Below are 16,579 nucleotides of genomic sequence, written 5' to 3' on the forward strand. Positions count from 1 at the left end.
CATTCCCTATTCCCTGCCCTGTGCTCTCCTTCCTGAGGGATTTCCTGGAGAAAAAATATTCAGCAATATTCAATATTTGGCAATATTCAATATTCAGCAATATTCAATATTCGGCAATATTCAATATTCGGCAATATTCAATAGTCAGCAATGTTCAATATTCAGCAATATTCACTATTCTGGAAAAATGCAGATTCACCCTGCTTTCCCCACATCCTGTGCCAATTTATTCTGCATTTTTAGACCTGGAAAAATGCAGATTTCCAGAGGCAATCCTGCTGTTCTCCTTGCCCAGGCTGGGGCTCCCGGGGTGTCCCAGGGCAGGTTTGGGGTGCCTGGGCTGAGCTCTGTGGGGTGACCCAGCCTGGGCTGAGCTCTGAGCTCTGCTGGGCCCAGCCTGGGCTGAGCTCTGGGCTCAGGCAGAGTTTCCGTTCAGGCCTCGTGACATCCTGCCCGTGACACAGCTGAGAAAGGGCTGCTCCAGAGCCTGGCTGAGGGAAAAGGGAGCAAAACATGCAGCCCCTTCAGCTGTCCGCAGAGTTCTAATTGAAATTGAAAAATTAAAAAATAAAAATTAAATTTAGGATGAAGATAAAATTAAAAATTTTAAAATGGAAACAAAAATTCAAATTAAAAAGTAAAATTAAATTTAAAATTAAAACAAAAAAATGAAAATTAAAATTTAAAAATGAAACCAAAAATTCAAATTAAAAAAAAAAGTAAAATTAAATTGAAAATGAAAATAAAACAAAAACATTTAAATTAAACACTTTAAAAAATTAAATTTTTAATTTAAATTTAAAACATTTAAATTAAACTTACATGTTTTAAACTTAAATTTAAAATTTAAACACTTTAAAATGAAAAATTAAAATTGAAAATTAAAATTAAAATATTAAAATTGAAACAAAACATTAAAGTTAAACAATTTTAAAAAATATTAAAATTCAAAAGGAACTAGAGGTGCCCAAGTGCCCATCCATGCCCAAGGCCAGGCTGGATCGCCCTGGGACAGTGGAAGGTGTCCCCCCATGGCAGGGGTGGCCCTGGGTGGGCTCTGAGCTCCCTCCCAACCCACTCCACATCTCCAGCACCCCTTGGTGCTCACCCCTCTGGTTTCCACGTCCTTTCCTCCCCGTTCCATCCCCATTTGGCTGCAAAGGAAAAGCCAAACCCGAACCCCCGGTGCCATCTGGGGGTGCCCAGGACAGGCACGGGCGCCACCCTGGGCTCACCCCGAGCTCTGCCCCTCCCCAGGCCGCCCCCAGGGCCCCGGGCCGGGCTGTTGCTGCTCGGGGCAGCGCTCAGAGCTCCAGGAGCCCACGCAGAGCTGCTGACAGCACTTCCTCAAATGCCCCGAGCGCGCCCGGGGAGCGGCCCCGGGCTGGGCTGGCGGCCCCGGGCCTGGGCAGGGGACAGGGGGGGACCAGAGCTGGCACCAGCGGAGAGCACGGCTGGGCAAGCCAGAGCTGGGCAGGAAAGCGGGGCAGGAAAGGACTTTTATGGGGTTTTTGCTGCTCTCAGAGGCAGGAAGCTCGCTGGCAAACCAAGCCTCGCCGAGCTGCTGCTCTTGGTGGGGGGACCCCCACGGGACCGTCAGGGCTTGGTTCCAGCCCCTCTCCTAAACAAGCTCACCTTGAGGAAAGGGAAAAAAAAGAACTTTCCTGATCCAGCATGTCCCTCAAGCTGCCACGGAACTGGGATTTCAACCTGAAGATGGACGCTGCAAAAATAGGTACGGTGAGGGTTCCTCCGTGAGGGCTCCTCCGTGAGGGCTCCTCTGTGAGGGCTCCTTGGTAAGGATTCCTCCGTGAAGGCTCCTCCATGAAGGTCCTTAGTGAGGGTTCATTGGCGAGGGTTCCTTGGTGAGGGCTCCTCCATGAGCGTTCCTTGGTGAAGGTTCCTTGGTGGGGGTTCCTTGGTGAAGGTTCCTCTATGAGGGCTCCTCCATGAGGGTTCCTTGGTGAGGGCTCCTTGGTGAAGGCTCCTCCATGAGGGCTCCTCCATGAGCGTTCCTTGGTGAGGGCTCCTTGGTGAGGGTTCCTCCATGAGGGCTCCTCCATGAGCGTTCCTTGGTGAAGGTTCCTTGGTGGGGGTTCCTTGGCGAGGGTTCCTCCATGAGGGCTCCTCCGTGAAGGCTCCTCCATGAGGGCTCCTCCGTGAGGGCTCCTCCGCGAGGGTTCCTTGGTGCCCCTCCATGTCTGCAAGGCCCAGGCAGGGCTGGGGGCCCCGGGGCTGAGCCCAGCTGAGATTTTGGCTCAGTGGCCCCCGGTGCCACTTTAGAGACAGAGCAGATGATTTGCAAATGATTTCCAAGAAGTGATTTGCAGATTTGTCAGCGAGGGATGCTGTGGGAGCAGGGGGACGGGGCTGCTGTCCCCCAAAACCCGAGTTTGGGGGGATTTAAACCACCCAGGCCCCTTCTGGTGGCACAAAAGCTCAGGCCCGGGCTGGAGGGGACAGGGGATTTAGGGGTGATGATGATGGGGTGGTCAGGGAGGGGATTTAGGGGTGATGATGATGGGGTGGTCAGGGAGGGGCTGCAGAGCCCAGCCTGAGCCCAGGCCATCCAAAAATCCACCCTGGGGCTGGGTTTGGCCCTGGAGCAGAGCTGGTCTCTGCCTGGCTGGATTTTCCCACACAGAAACTTGGATTTCTGTCTGAAGCCACTTTGGCCAGAGTGGCCGAGCCATTCTCTGCACGCAGAGCCCCAAGGGGAGGGATGGAAGCCCCAAATGAGACCTGGGGTGGCCCAGAAACTGGAGCTCAGAGCCATCCCCACACTGGGGGGAGAAATGCCCATGGATTATCACAGAGGCATCCTGCATCCTCGTTCCTGGGATAACTAATATTGGTTTTGCACAGAGGCTGTGGAGCAGGGGGTGAAGTCAAGTCAGAAAAAAAGGCCAGGGCACACCAAGGGTGCTGGGGAGCAGAGGGTGGGGATGGGACCGAGGCTTGAGCCTGTGCTGGCACCAGGAATTGCCGTTTTTTCAAGAAAATCTGCTTGTGGTGAAACCCCTGGTGCTTTTTGCAGCTTCCAGCTGCTGGGTGAGCATGACTTTGTGTGAGTTTGTGTGAATTTTTGTGTGACTTTGTGTGAATTTTTGTTGAGTTTGTGTGAATTTTTGTGTGACTTTGTGTGAGTTTGTGTGAGTTTTTGTGTGAGTTTGTGTGAGTTTTTGTGTGAGTTTGTGTGAGTTTTTGTGTGAGTTTGTGTGAGTTTTTGTGTGACTCTGTGTGAGTTTTTGTGAGTTTTTGTGTGACTCTGTGTGGCTTTGTGTGTTTGCACTGTCTCCGGGGCTGCTGCGGCTTCACTTGCAGAAATGTGAAAGTCACATTTGCAAATGTTTGCACTGTTTGCAGATTGCCACCGCCCTCCCTGGCTCCTCGTGGCCTGGGGACACTTCCCCTGCTCCCCCAGCCCTGCCTGGGGCAGCGTTTGGAGAACTGCAAAGAAATTGATTTCAGAGAAACAGGAATTCCCCCGTGAACCCCCTTTTACTGTTTTTTATTGCAGCTCCCCAGCAATGGGGGTGCCGGGGGGTCCTGCCCGGGCCAGTGCTGGCCCCTGGCCTCTCCTGCCCTCCCGATTTTGGGGGAGGAGGTTTTGGAGGAAATGCCCAACCCTGGAGGCCGTTGGGGCAGGAAACGCTTGGGGGGCACCCCCAGAGGGGCTCCTCGCCCTGGGGGATTTTGGGCGGGGATGTGGGGACAGCCCTGAGGAGGGTTCTCCAGCCCAGGAAATCACCGCGTGCAGCCCCCGTTCCCTGCAGTCACGGCTTTATTCTTGCCTTGCAGCCAGCGATGCAAACTCTGCCCAGCTGGGCTGGCTCTGGGCGGCTGCAGAGGCAAAAATCCCCCTGGAAGTGATCCCTGCCAGGCATTTGGGGGTGCCCCAGGGCCGTGCCACCCGTGGGGCCACACAAACAGGGGGCAGGGACGCTGCTCTGCCCAGTGCCCAGCCCATGCTGGTGTTTTAGCATCCCTGGAGATTTTCCAGCCCCACGAATGTGAGTTCTGCCCCACTGGGACCATCCCAGAGCAGAACTGGGGTCTCCAAAGCGTGTGGGCCACTCTGCTGTGGCTGCTGCTCCGGGGAGGCTGCAGAAACCCCACACCCCATGAAAACGACCCCAAAAAACACCCCCAGCCATGACTTTGCTCTCGCTGGGAGGCAGCTGCTCCCCCGCAGGCAAAAGGAAGCTCAGCCTGGCAGCCACTGCGGCCACTTCCTCTGCAAACGGGGCTGGGACTCGGCAGAGCGCGGGGCCCAGAGCCTGGCTGTGTCCCCTGTCCCCGCTGTGTGTCCTCTGTCCCCATGCCCTGTGTCCCTCTGTCCTCACTGTGTCCCTCTGTCCCCATACGCAGGGTCCCTGTGCCCCCACTCCCTGTATCCCTCTGTCTCCATATCCAGTGTCCCCACACCCGTGTCCTGTGTCCCCACACCCGTGTCCCTGTGTCCCCCTGTCCCCACACCCTTGTCCCTGTGTCCCCTACCTCGTCACTGTGTCCCCTGTCCCCAGCCCGTGTCCCTCTGTCCCCACTTCCCTGTTTCTGTGTTCCCATACCCTGTGTCCCTCTGTCCCCACACCCAGTGTCCCCACACCTTTGTCCCTGTGTCCCCAGCCCGTGTCCCTCTGTCCCCAGCCCGTGTCCCTGTGTCCCCAGCCCGTGTCCCTGTGTCCCCAGCCCGTGTCCGTCTGTCCCCACACCCGTGTCCCTCTGTCCCCAGCCCGTGTCCCTGTGTCCCCAGCCCGTGTCCCTGTGTCCCCACACCGTGTCCGTCTGTCCCCAGCCCGTTCCCGCAGTGTGATGGCCGCGGATCCCGGGGCGCTGCCGCGGCCGGACAAGCTGGGCTGGCTGCGCAAGCAGCGCTCCATCGTTAAGAACTGGCAGCTGCGCTTCTTCGTGCTCCGCGGGCAGCAGCTGCTCTACTACAAGGACGAGGACGAGGCCAAGCCGCAGGTGGGGCCGGGACTCCAGGGGTTTGGGGCTGGGGAGGTGTCCCTGCCATGGCACGGGTGGCACTGGAGGGGCTTTTCCCACCCAAACGATTCTGGGATCCCATGATTCCGTTAAATGTAGTTTATTTTATTTTATTTTATTTTATTTTATTTTATTTTATTCTATTTTATTTTATTTTATTTTGCATTTTAGATTTTATTTTACTTTATTTTGTATATTTTATTTTATTTTATTTTTTAAAAATTTGTAATATTTTGTTTTGTGTTTCAGATTTTATTTTACTTTATTTTGTATGTTTTATTTTATTTTATTTTTTAAAAAAAATATGTTATATTTTATTTTGTGTTTCGGATTTTATTTTACTTTATTTTATATTTAATTTTATTTTAATTTGTATTTTAGTTTTTATTTTATTTTATATTTAATTTAATTTTATTCTGTATTTTAGATTTTATTTAACTTTATTTTTCTTCATTTTACTTTATTTTATTTTATTTTATTTTATTTTATTTTATTTTATTTTCTCCATGCCATAACTCACTTTTAGAGTACTCACCACCTTTTTCTCCTTTGGAAAAATTCCAGGGAAAATTCCTCTCTGCTGGAAAAGCTGTTCCCTCTACAAAGTTAAAAAAAATTAATTAATAATAATATTTCCCAAGTCCATTCTTCTTTGCTCTCTCTTCTTCCACTCCCAACAAGGGCTAAAAGGAGATGAGAAGTGAGATAAAAATAGGGAAGAGCAAAAAGAAGCGTTTTTATCCTGATGAGAATTGCTTCAGTGGAAAAAAAAGGCACTTACGAAGTGCCCTTACTGCTTTAAAATCCCTGTAGTGCATCTGCACAAATACATCTGTGTATATATACACAATTATATCTGTATATCTATTATATATATATATACACATGAGTATATCTATATGAATATATCTGTGTATATATACACAGTAATGTATCTGTATATATTTATACACGAGTATAGATGTATAGACATAGATGTATACAAATATATCTGTATATATATTTGTACACTAATATATATATTTATACATGAGTATGGATGTATAGATATATACACACGCAAGTATATCTGTATATATATATACATGAATATATATGTATATACATATACATGAATTTATCTATATATATACATACAAATATATTTATATATATACATACACGAGTATATCTGTACATATATATATATACAAGAATGTATGTGTGTATATATATATATAGGAATATATTACACATCTATATCTGTATAAACTCAGGGCTCTGCTCTGTCCTAGGGCTGCCTGGCTCTCCAGGGGAGCTCCATCAACGTGCTGGCCACCAACCCCGAGGAGGGAGGGAAATTCATCTTTGAGATCATCCCGGGTGAGGACACCCCACTCTGCTCTCTAAATGTGGTTTTTTTCTGCCCAGTAAATCACTATTTTCTGCCCAGTAAATGTGTATTTTCTGCCCAGTTATTGGGTTTTTCCTGCCCAGTAAATGTGTGTTTCTGTTCCGCAGGGGTGGCCGGCGAGCAGCCGCGGGCGGGGCAGGAGCCGTGCGTGCTCATGGCCAGCTCGCAGGCGGAGCTGGAGGAGTGGGTGAAATCCCTGCGGAGGGCGCTGGGCTCGGCCTCGGGAGGTAAACCCAGGGATTTCTGTCCTGGGAATGCAGCTGGGGAGGTTTGGCTCAGAAATCCCTGAGAATGGGGCTGCAGTGCTGAGGAGAGCCAAGGATGAACGTTTCTGGCCTGGCTTCGTCTTCCTTCTCAACCTCCTTTCTCACCCTGAAAATGTTCTTGAGAAAAACTCCCATTCAGGGATAAAGCCTTGAAAAAATGTTGGTTTTTACCTGCCAGTCTCCTCACTTTGCTTTTCCTCTGCCTTTTCTGGCCCAGCCCATCCTTCCTGTGATTTCTGTGATTTCTGTGAATTCTGTGAATTCTGTGATTTCTGTGAATTCTGTGCATTCCATCCTTTCTGCCCCCATTTTTCTGGGCTGGAAAGGGATGGGTTTGTCTGAGCTGGGAGATGGGAGAAAGGTTTTGCTTGAGGTGGGAAATGGGAGAAGGGTTTTGCTTGGAATGAGCGATAGGAGAAGGGTTTTTCTCCCTTTTCCTTGGTTCTCCACCCCTGTGAATGCAGTGTGGAGAACTGCAGACACTTTATGTGAAGTTCAGGGTTTTGTACCAGCCCAGAGTGTGGAAACCCCAAAGCCACACCCTGAGCTGCGCCCGGTGTCCCCAGGGGTGTTCGGGCAGTGCCTGGCGCAGACCATGGCCCAGGAGCAGAGGTTTGGGCAGCCCCTGGTGCCCATGGTGGTGCAGAAGAGCGCTGAGTTCATCCTGGAGCACGGCCTGGCCGAGGAGGGAATCTTCCGCCTGCCCGGCCAGGACAGCCTGGTCCGGCAGCTCCGCGACGCCTTCGACGCCGGGGAGAGACCCTCCTTCAGCAGGTGACACTGGCTGCTGCCCCCGTGCCAGCCCCTGCTCCAGGGAAAACAGCCAGGGCCACCCCCAGAGCCCTCCAGAGCGCTGTGAGGGGGACAGGGGATCCAGCAGGAACCTTCCAGAGGGGCTTGGGCAGGAGAAAGAATTCAGAAAGGCTTGAGAAGGAGAGGAGATCCATCGGGAACCTTCCAGAAGGGCTTGAGGAGGAGGGGATCCAGCAGGAACCCTCCAGAAAGGCTCGAAGAGGAGAACATTCAGCAGGAACCTTCCAGAAGGGTTTGACCTGGAATGGGAGAAGGGTTTTGCTCCCTTGTCCTTGGTTCTCCACCCCTGTGAACGCAGGGACAAGAGCCAGGGTGGTGCTCCAGAACTGCAGCTCCCACTGGTTAAACGTGGGTGAAGAAAAGAGATTTTAGGTCCCCAAAGCAGGGCAGGGAGGTGGAGGCTAAATGTGGGTGAAGAAAAGAGATTTTAGGTCCCCAAAGCAGGGCAGGGAGGTGGAGGCGATCCCCGGCTGGCTCTGAGTGTCCCTTGCTCCCTGCAGGGACACCGATGTCCACACCGTGGCCTCCCTGCTCAAGCTGTACCTGCGGGAGCTGCCGGAGCCCGTGGTGCCCTGGCTGCAGTACGAGGATTTCCTGCTCTGTGGGCAGGCTCTGGAGGCTGACGAGACAAAGGTAGAGGTGCTTTTGTTTTCCTCTTCCCAGCCTTAAAATCAGTTTCAGTGCCAGGGCACGCTGTGAGCTGCAGGGGCCAAGGGCACACAGCAAGGCTTTGGAATCTGGGGAGAGAAAAAGGGAAAAAATTAAAAAGGAAAACTGCCCCAAAGCCAGTGGGGTTTTCCCAGCTTGGCCACAGGGGTTTGTGAATTTTAAAGCTTCAATTTCTGCTCCTCTTTGGGGTTAAAAGTGTCCTGAATGTCCACAAGATGCTGGAGGAGATGAGGCAGGATCAGCTCCTCCCTCGGGCTGGGCTGGGGGTCCCTGCTCCTGCTGGGGCTGCCCCTCCTTGCTGAGCCCTGCAGAACATCCCGGGGAGAGATGGAGCTCCAAGGGGAGCAAACCAGGAGAACCAGAGTCAGGGAATACCTGAGTTTGGAAAAGATGCCCGAGATCATCAGCCACCACCCCCAGGGTCACCCCGAGTGCCACCACACGTGTTTGGAGCTGTCCCAGGGCTGGGGACACGGGGACACCCCCAGGCATGGCTGGAGTGAGCAGGAGCAGTTCTTGGGTCCCGTGAACCCTCCTGGAGCTGTTTGTCACCATGCAGGGCCACCAGGAGCTCCTGAAGCAGCTGTCCCTCCTCCCCAGAGACAACTACAACCTCCTGAGCTACATCTGCAGGTCAGTGCCCTGCAGGGCCAGGGGCAGCTCAGCTTTGGTGCTGGGGAGCAGAAATGGCACCCCGGGGGTGGCCCCTCCAGGCAGAGCCTCCCTAGGCTGTGCTTTGCTTCCCTTTGAGGCACCAGGTCCTGATTTTGGTAGAGGAGAATTCCAGCCCCTGGGATAGCCCCCCTGGGAATGTCTGAGCGTGAGTCGCCACCCTCAAAGTCACTCAGAAATCCCTGGGAATCCAAACCAGGTGTAGCTTTGCTGGACAAAAGCCTTGAGCACCAAAACCTCCAGGTTCCACCAGGGTGGGATTTGAGGAGGGGATTCCCTTCCTTCCTGAGCTGTTTCCAAGGGGAGCAGCTCCTCTTTCATTCTGGTACCAGTTCAGTCCTGAGGGTTTCTGTCCTTGTGACTGAGAGGAGGAGCTGGGAGGAGGAATCAGGACTTTTTCACCAGGATTTTTTGCCAAATCCCACCTCTGAAATGTGAAATATTTGCTGTGGAATCCTGGCAGGTTTCTCTATGAAATCCAACTGAACTCCAGCGTCAACAAGATGAGCGTGGACAACCTGGCCACAGTGATGGGGGTGAACCTGATCAGGCCCAGGGTAGAGGACCCTGCAGTCATCATGAGAGGTAAAAGGGACCCCTGGAGCAATTTCATATCCTGCAGGATATGGAATATTTTGAGGCATATGGAGTAATTTCAATATCCTGGAGGATATTTCAGTTTTGAGGAATCCACAGCCTCAGAATTAAAGATTTTCTGTGGTGGAGCTGAAAGAAAGGCAGAAATGTGCTGGGGCACAGGGCAGAGCAAAGCTGTGTGTTTGCTGGGCTGTAAATGTGTTTGTGGTGACAAAAACCCCCTCAGGAACTGACAAAGTGACAAAACCTCCCCTCAAGGAGTTCAGCAGACGCAGGGATTTGCTGAGCTCATCTCTGAGCTGCTCAGAGCAGGAAGGTGTAAAATCCTTCTTGGGGAAGCACAGGAAACTCAGGGATGTGAGTGCTCCTTTACTTTTATGCTGCTTTTAGGCTGGATATTATATATATATATATATATTTTTGTTTTTTTTTTTTTTTGCTTAGAGATGGGGTAACTGAGAGTTGTTTTAAAAATTTTTATTCTATTTTTAGTCTTCTGTGAAGGGTGAAATAATACAGATGTTATAATTTACGTTATTACAATTAGAAGTTAACTATTTTTTAATGACAATATAAGTGGTTTTTGCTTTATTAGTTTCAGTTACACTATGTTGTAAATGTTTTAAAGTCAATAATTTAAAACTACTTTTTGTGGATCTTGTTATAAAGTATTTTTTAATTTTTTAGTTCTATTTTTATATTTATTTATATTTATTTCTAAAAATACTTATATTTATATCTAAATAGATATTTATATTTATATTTATATTTATATTTATATTTATATTTATATTTATATGTATATGTATATATATATGTATATGTATATGTATATGTATATGTATATGTATATGTATATTTATATGTATATTTATATGTATATGTATATGTATTTATATTTATATTTACATTTATTTTAAAATATTTATTTATATTTATAGCTCTATTTTTTAAAAAGTATTTAGTCTTATTTGTGAGGTTATTTTTTGAAACTTATTTCCAGTTTATTTTTTTTTTTCAAGATTTGTCTTATTTTATGGTATTTTTAAGTCACTTAAGGTTTGTATATAGATGTCCACCGTGTGAGTCTTCTGTCAGGTATTGAGAATTTTCCACAAACCCATTTCCCACACTTTTACTCACTCCATGTACTTCACTTGGCTTTTTGGTCCCGCTCATTTTCTGCTCCGCCTCCGTTTCAGCCAGCGCAAGCGCTGGGGGTGCCAGGCGGGGTCCCTGGCTCTGCCCTGATGCTCTCTGCTCCCCCAGGCACGCCCCAGGTGCAGAAGGTGATGACGGTGATGATCAGCCACCACCAGAAGCTCTTTCCCCCCTCCAAGGACGTGCCTCCCTCCCCGCCTGCCCCCAAACACGAGAAGAAAGCTCCTGTCCCTCGCAGCTCCGTGGGCTGGGGGGCTGCAGAGGACCCCAGGGGCTCCACCCCAAGGCAGACGGTAAGGCTGGCTCTATTAAATAATTAATTAACCTGCGTTCGTTAAACGTGTGGTTAATTGTGGCAGGCTCTGGCAGGTCAGCGAGCCCTAAAAGCATTTGCTCTTTTTGGGTTCAAAAGCTGTGTCTGTCACCCCTGGAATATTTACATCAGGAAAATGATGTAGATAAACTTTCCACTTTCCTGTGGAAAATCTGCTGCTCTGGGGAATATGAAAACTCCCAAAGCTTTTTGGCCCTAGCACATGAAACCTTTCATGTGCTCAGCTCAGGCTGGTGAGGGGAAAACACTGAGGATTAAAGGCTTTTCTTCAAAGGGATCCCTGTAAAAATCATAAATTTGGTGCAATTCAAAGTGGATTTTAATGGAAAAGTGTGGCCAGCACGTTCCAATGTGCCCTTTGTAAAGCTCTGTGCCCTGGCTGCCCCAGGGCTCCGTTTTGCAGAGGGATCACCCCAATTTCAGCAGCAGCCCTGGCCCAGCTGCCACCTCGAGCATCCCTGGGGAGGACTCAGAGCCCACAGCCACGCTGGGAACGTGGAAAACTCAGCCAAGGAAAAGAACCCAGACTTTACCCAGCAGGAAACCCTTCCTGGCAGCCCCAGGGGACAAGGGCAGGAGTGATGTCCTCACCAGTGACTTCTGCAAGAGCAGCCCACGCCCCCTGGCCTGTGAGGGACACAAGAGAACCTTGTCCCACGATCTCTTTAAGCTGCTGGACCTGCACAGGGCTGCAAGCTGTGACAGCAACGTGGCAGAGAGCGGGGAGGGCAGCGGCTCCAGCCCCAGCCCCGCCAGCAGCGCCTCTGAGAAGGAATTCCTGCCCTGCTTCAGCCCCTGCCACGAGCCAAAGGAGCCTGGCAGCCCCAGCAGCAGCCCTGCTGAGGAGCCCAGAGCTGAGCAGGACAGCACGGAGTTCCTGCAAGGTGTGATCCACAAGCTGGAGAAGGAGTTGGCGGAGCAGAGGAGTGACTACGAGGGCCAGGTGGAAAGGTAACTGCAGGAGCAGCTCGTGCTGAGACAGCAAACGCTGCAGATCGTGCACCAGCAGGTCAGGCAGGATGTCCCAGCAGTGATCCACGATCAAGCACAGCTGTTAAAACACTGCTGCAAATCAGTGTGCTGCACTGCACGAGCTGTACAGCAGTGCTCCATAGCTCTTACACGCCATTCAGTGGCACTGCAGTGTTCCTGCAGTCCTCTGCATAATTCCTGTCATAATTCCTGTTATTACCCCGGCACTGGACCATCAGACTCTCCAGAATTCACCAGCAGCATTATTACACCATGGGCTGCAACCATCAGCCCCACATATTGTTGTTATATTATCATTATTTTCACGTTATCAATGCACGTGTATTGCATTTATTGATTTATTGGATCGAGTTGTGGCCACTGAAGGGCTCAGGGCAGCACCTCTGGCTTGTTTTGGTGCTGGGAGCCAAATGATTTCCCAGCCCTTTTCCAGTCCAGTCCAATCCAACCCAACCCAAACCAATCCAATCCAACCCAATCCAATCCAATCCAATCCAACCCAACCCAATCCAATCCAACCCAACCCAACCCAACCCAATCCAATCCAACCCAATCCAACCCAACCCAATCCAATCCAACCCAACCCAATCCAATCCAATCCAACCCAACCCAACCCAACCCAACCCAACCCAATCCAACCCAACCCAACCCAATCCAATCCAATCCAATCCAATCCAACCCAACCCAACCCAAACCAATCCAATCCAATCCAATCCAATCCAACCCAACCCAATCCAATCCAATCCAACCCAACCCAACCCAACCCAACCCAATCCAATCCAATCCCAATCCAATCCAACCCAATCCAATCCAATCCAATCCAACCCCAATCCAATCCAACCCAATCCAATCCAGTCCAACCCCAATCCAATCCTTTCATGCTCTGTTTCCCTTTGCAGCCTCCAGAAGGAAAACTACGAGGTGTGGGCCAAGGTGGTGAGGCTGAAGCAGGAGCTGGAGCAGGAGAGGAAGAGGAGTGGGGAGCTGGAGCTGAGGCTGAAGAACGCGGAGCGCTCGCAGGAGGAGCTGGAGAAGAAAACCAGGATGCTCGAGGAGGAGATAAAAAACTTAACTAAAGCCACAAGTCAAACTGGTGCCAAAACCAACTAGGAGGAGCCCAGCTTCTCACAGACACCAAATGCAGCTGCAGGAATGCTCAGGAATTGCAGGTTCAGAGCCAGGGACTTGCATTGTCCAGGGTCCTGCTCCTGCCCACAGGCCAGGGGGGAGGAAGGAGAGCAGAGCTCAGAGCCTGGTTCATGCTCTGAACCAGGAAAGCCAGGAATATCCTTTAGCTTTTTTTGGGTGTGTTTATTTCAACTCTTCTGTCAGCTGCTCAGGTTACCTGGAGAACAGGCCAACACTTCCTGCTGCTCAGCCACGATTGCACTCAGAAGTTTGGGTTCTGGACCCATTGTGCCTTCACGAGGAGGAACAGAAGGGTCCCATCTCCAGTGCCTGTCTGAGATACCCAAGGCAAAACATCCATGGATCCCCACACTCAGACCAGAGGTTCCACAGTGTCTGCCACCACTTCACAGCTGCCATTCACGAGTCTTTCCTGTGATTTCAGATGACCTTGACAGAGCTGATTTAGTGTTTATTTAATTTTTTACCTCTGCAAGAAGCTCCTCACCAATGTGAGCGTGAGCCATTAGGGAGAAACTTCTCCATCCAGCATCGTGAACATCTGGGCTGGAAATGCCACACGCTCCTTTCTGCAAAGATCAAAAGTGTGAAGAGGCCAATAATTCCTTCACAGCAGACTGGAATGACGTGCAAAGGCTTGGCTGAGGCTCAGAAATCCCCACGATTAGGACAAGTGCATTATTTAAAATAAACTGCTCATTCCTGCACTTCCGCTCCGATAGGCAGAACAACCCCTGGCTGCAGGATCAGAGGCACTCTTTGAAGATATTCCACCCATTAACATTTGCAGGGTTTGCAGAGGTCATTGGGAGAGAGAGACTTCCCAACAGAGGTCAGGTGGGCTGGAAGTTCCTGAGAGCCGGGAGGGGAGAGAGCCACGGGCACCTTGAGCTGCTGCTGTAAGATAATGAGGAGTTCTTTTCTTTAAAATGAGCTTTTCCCAGAGACAGAGAACCATGAGCTGCCCACGCCAGACCTGTGAAACTGCTCCCTCTTCATCCCTGAGGGGCTGGGTGTCCTCTCTGCTCAGCCCAGAGCCTGCTCTGGATGTGCTGTATTTTCACATCTTCTGCTGGAGATCCCACAACGTGAGGTCCCCAAAAACTGCCTGGTGCCCAGGCTGCATTTCCTCCCTCCCTCTATTTCTGCAGCCAGGCCAGGAACCGTTTTGGGCTGGGAGCAGCAGAGAATCTCTCCTGTTCCTGGGGCAGGGACATGATAAACTCAGGGTTTGGGGGGTTTTGGGGGTTTTGGGGCCTTTCAGCTCAGCAGGTTTTGGGCATTGACTCTGGATCCCCTGCAGAGGGTGATGCTGCTCCTGCCATATAGAAGCACAGCAGACTGTCTACCACAGAGAAACAAGATCCTTTCCAAAAAGACATTTTTCACCCCTTAGCCCTCCCACTGCACCGTGAGGACACAAGAGCTGTACCAAGGTGATAACCCTGAGATCAGGCTGAGGATTTTCCTCTCCCTGGAAATGTGACATGGCTTTCCAAATGAACCACAAATCCCATTGCATCCAAACCTGTGGGATGAAAGTAAGGCACCTTCCAGGGCATCCTTTCAGTCCCCTCCCTGCATTCTTTGTGCTAGAACAGCAAGTCTGTTCTGCTCTTCTCAGGCATTCACTAAATAAATTCTTTTAGGAACTCACTCTGTTGTATCCAAGGGCTTGGTAGGCGTGAGAGGCAAGAAAATAAAACTTTCCTTCCCACATTATTGTGTTTGGAACCCGAGCCAGTCACGCTTATTGTGACTTATCCCCTCATATTTATCAAAGTTTAGTTTCTGGCGCGATAGGAAGTTTCCTTTTTTAGCCTGGCCACTGCCCAGAGGAGCACGTTGCTGGGGGAGGCGAGGTGGACGTGCAGGAAGTGTCCAGCCGTGGCTGAGGAGGCCTTGTCCAGGCCCCAGGAGCAGGGAGAACATGTTGTTCTCCCCAGAATTCCAGAGTGATGCAGTCCATCCTCCCCTCCTTTACGTGGGAGCTGAAGGAGACCCCCAGGCCAGGCTGATTTTGGGGAGAAAGCACACCAGGCTGGGTGTACCAGCAGCTGTTCGCCCAGGTGAGGAGGAAGAAGTGTCCCAAGGGCTGGCAGCAGCAGTCCCACTGTCCCCCTTCCCCCGTGTTTCCCTGCCACCTTGCTGCAGCACCAGGATTTATGAAGCCACAGTGGCCTGCAGGGAAAATAACCTGGAAAAAAGGAGCGTCCTGATGGTGCCAGGGAGCACCTTGGGTAGCAGGGGCTAAGGGTTGTCCAAATGAGCTCTTCCTTGGAGAAAATCCTCATCCCAAACCCAAACCCTGCACGTTTAGGAGCTGGGAGGTGTTCAAGCAGGCCCTGAGTGCTGCTGTGCTCCAGTCCTTGGAGGATTTTCCTCCTTGCATCGACTTTGGAGGAGCTCCCCCTTTCCTCCTCAAGGGCTTCCCCACAGGTAATTCCCGTGAGCAGGGCTGGGTTTCTCAATAAATGAGGTTTATAATTTCAAACACAGAGGTTTGGGTGGGGTTTGTGGTGCTGCTGCCTCTGCAGGACTGCAGGGTGTGCTCAGCCTTTAGGAAACAGCAGAGATCCAGCCAGGTGAACAGAGCAGGAATTACCCGTGCTCACAAGAAGCCCTTTTCACACAGAGCCCTGTCCCCAGGGTCCCCCTGCACCCCGGGGTGGCCGAGGGCCCATCAGCAGCCGCTGCTGTGGCCTGTGAGAATTTGCTTTATCACGCGTAAAACCACGATGTGATATTTCAGCCCTCTTCACGCAGTGTCCCGATAAGGGGCTGGGAACAGGGCAGGTTCCTGTAATCTGCACCCAGGAGAGATTTCCCCCAGCCAGGGGGGCAGGGGCCAGCTCTGACCTCTGGCTCAGTCCTGGCCTGGCAGCTGCATCCTGAGCATGTGAGGGGTAAATCTCTGCTTTCCCTGGCAGCGTTTCCTTCCTCATCTCCCTGATAAAGGCTGGCCCAGGCTGCCGTCCAGCCCGAGAGGCTCCCCTTGAGCTCCACGTGCTCCGGGTGAGATCCACACTCATCCCCCGAGGCCACCGGGTGCTTTGGAGCCTTTTCAGTGACACCTTTACCCTGCCTGTCCCTTCCTGGAGCTCCAGGGATGGATTTCTGAGCGCTGTCAAGTGTTCCCTTCACATGCATCCACATTTCTGATGCCACTAAAAGTCTGGTGCTGGTTTGAAGTGCTGAGAGCTCCATGGAAATGCCTTTCCAAAAGGAGTCAGGAGGTCAGCCAAGCACCCCAAGGACAGTTGTTCCCAACACAGCAGCTACAGACAGCGCTGAGGAGTGAAAGGTCAAAACATCCACTGGAAACTGGAGTGTTGTCACACCCTGGGAGGGGATGTTTCCACTGAGGGACTGGGAACGTGTTGCTCCCTTGCTATTTCCCTCCTATCCGGGGGAAAGAAAGCTCTGTAAAGTGTGAAACGGGGATAAATCACATTTGCACTTTGCAGGAGACGTGGGACACGTGTTTAGAGACTCATTATCTCCTCAGGGCTGGAGCTGTCCCCTTGCTGGCAGTGGACAGGC

The 16,579-nt window shown here is 50.8% G+C and overlaps 1 protein-coding gene across 1 annotated transcript; it reads left to right on the forward strand.

Moving 5' to 3' along the window:
• The first annotated feature begins 1,674 nt into the window (after window positions 1–1,674).
• ARHGAP25 (Rho GTPase activating protein 25) lies at window positions 1,675–14,692 on the forward strand. Its single transcript, XM_036396689.2, has 11 exons — window positions 1,675–1,735; window positions 4,799–4,968; window positions 6,264–6,351; window positions 6,490–6,609; window positions 7,215–7,422; window positions 7,962–8,094; window positions 8,690–8,763; window positions 9,266–9,387; window positions 10,669–10,853; window positions 11,298–11,845; window positions 12,787–14,692. Exons 1-11 carry the CDS (start codon window positions 1,675–1,677, stop codon window positions 12,995–12,997), a joined length of 1,920 nt encoding a protein of 639 aa, XP_036252582.1. The 3' UTR covers window positions 12,998–14,692.
• Window positions 14,693–16,579: the final 1,887 nt, after the last annotated feature.

This window comes from Molothrus ater, chromosome 28 (assembly GCF_012460135.2).
Source record: "Molothrus ater isolate BHLD 08-10-18 breed brown headed cowbird chromosome 28, BPBGC_Mater_1.1, whole genome shotgun sequence".
In the NCBI taxonomy this organism is placed as follows: Eukaryota; Metazoa; Chordata; class Aves; order Passeriformes; family Icteridae; genus Molothrus; species Molothrus ater.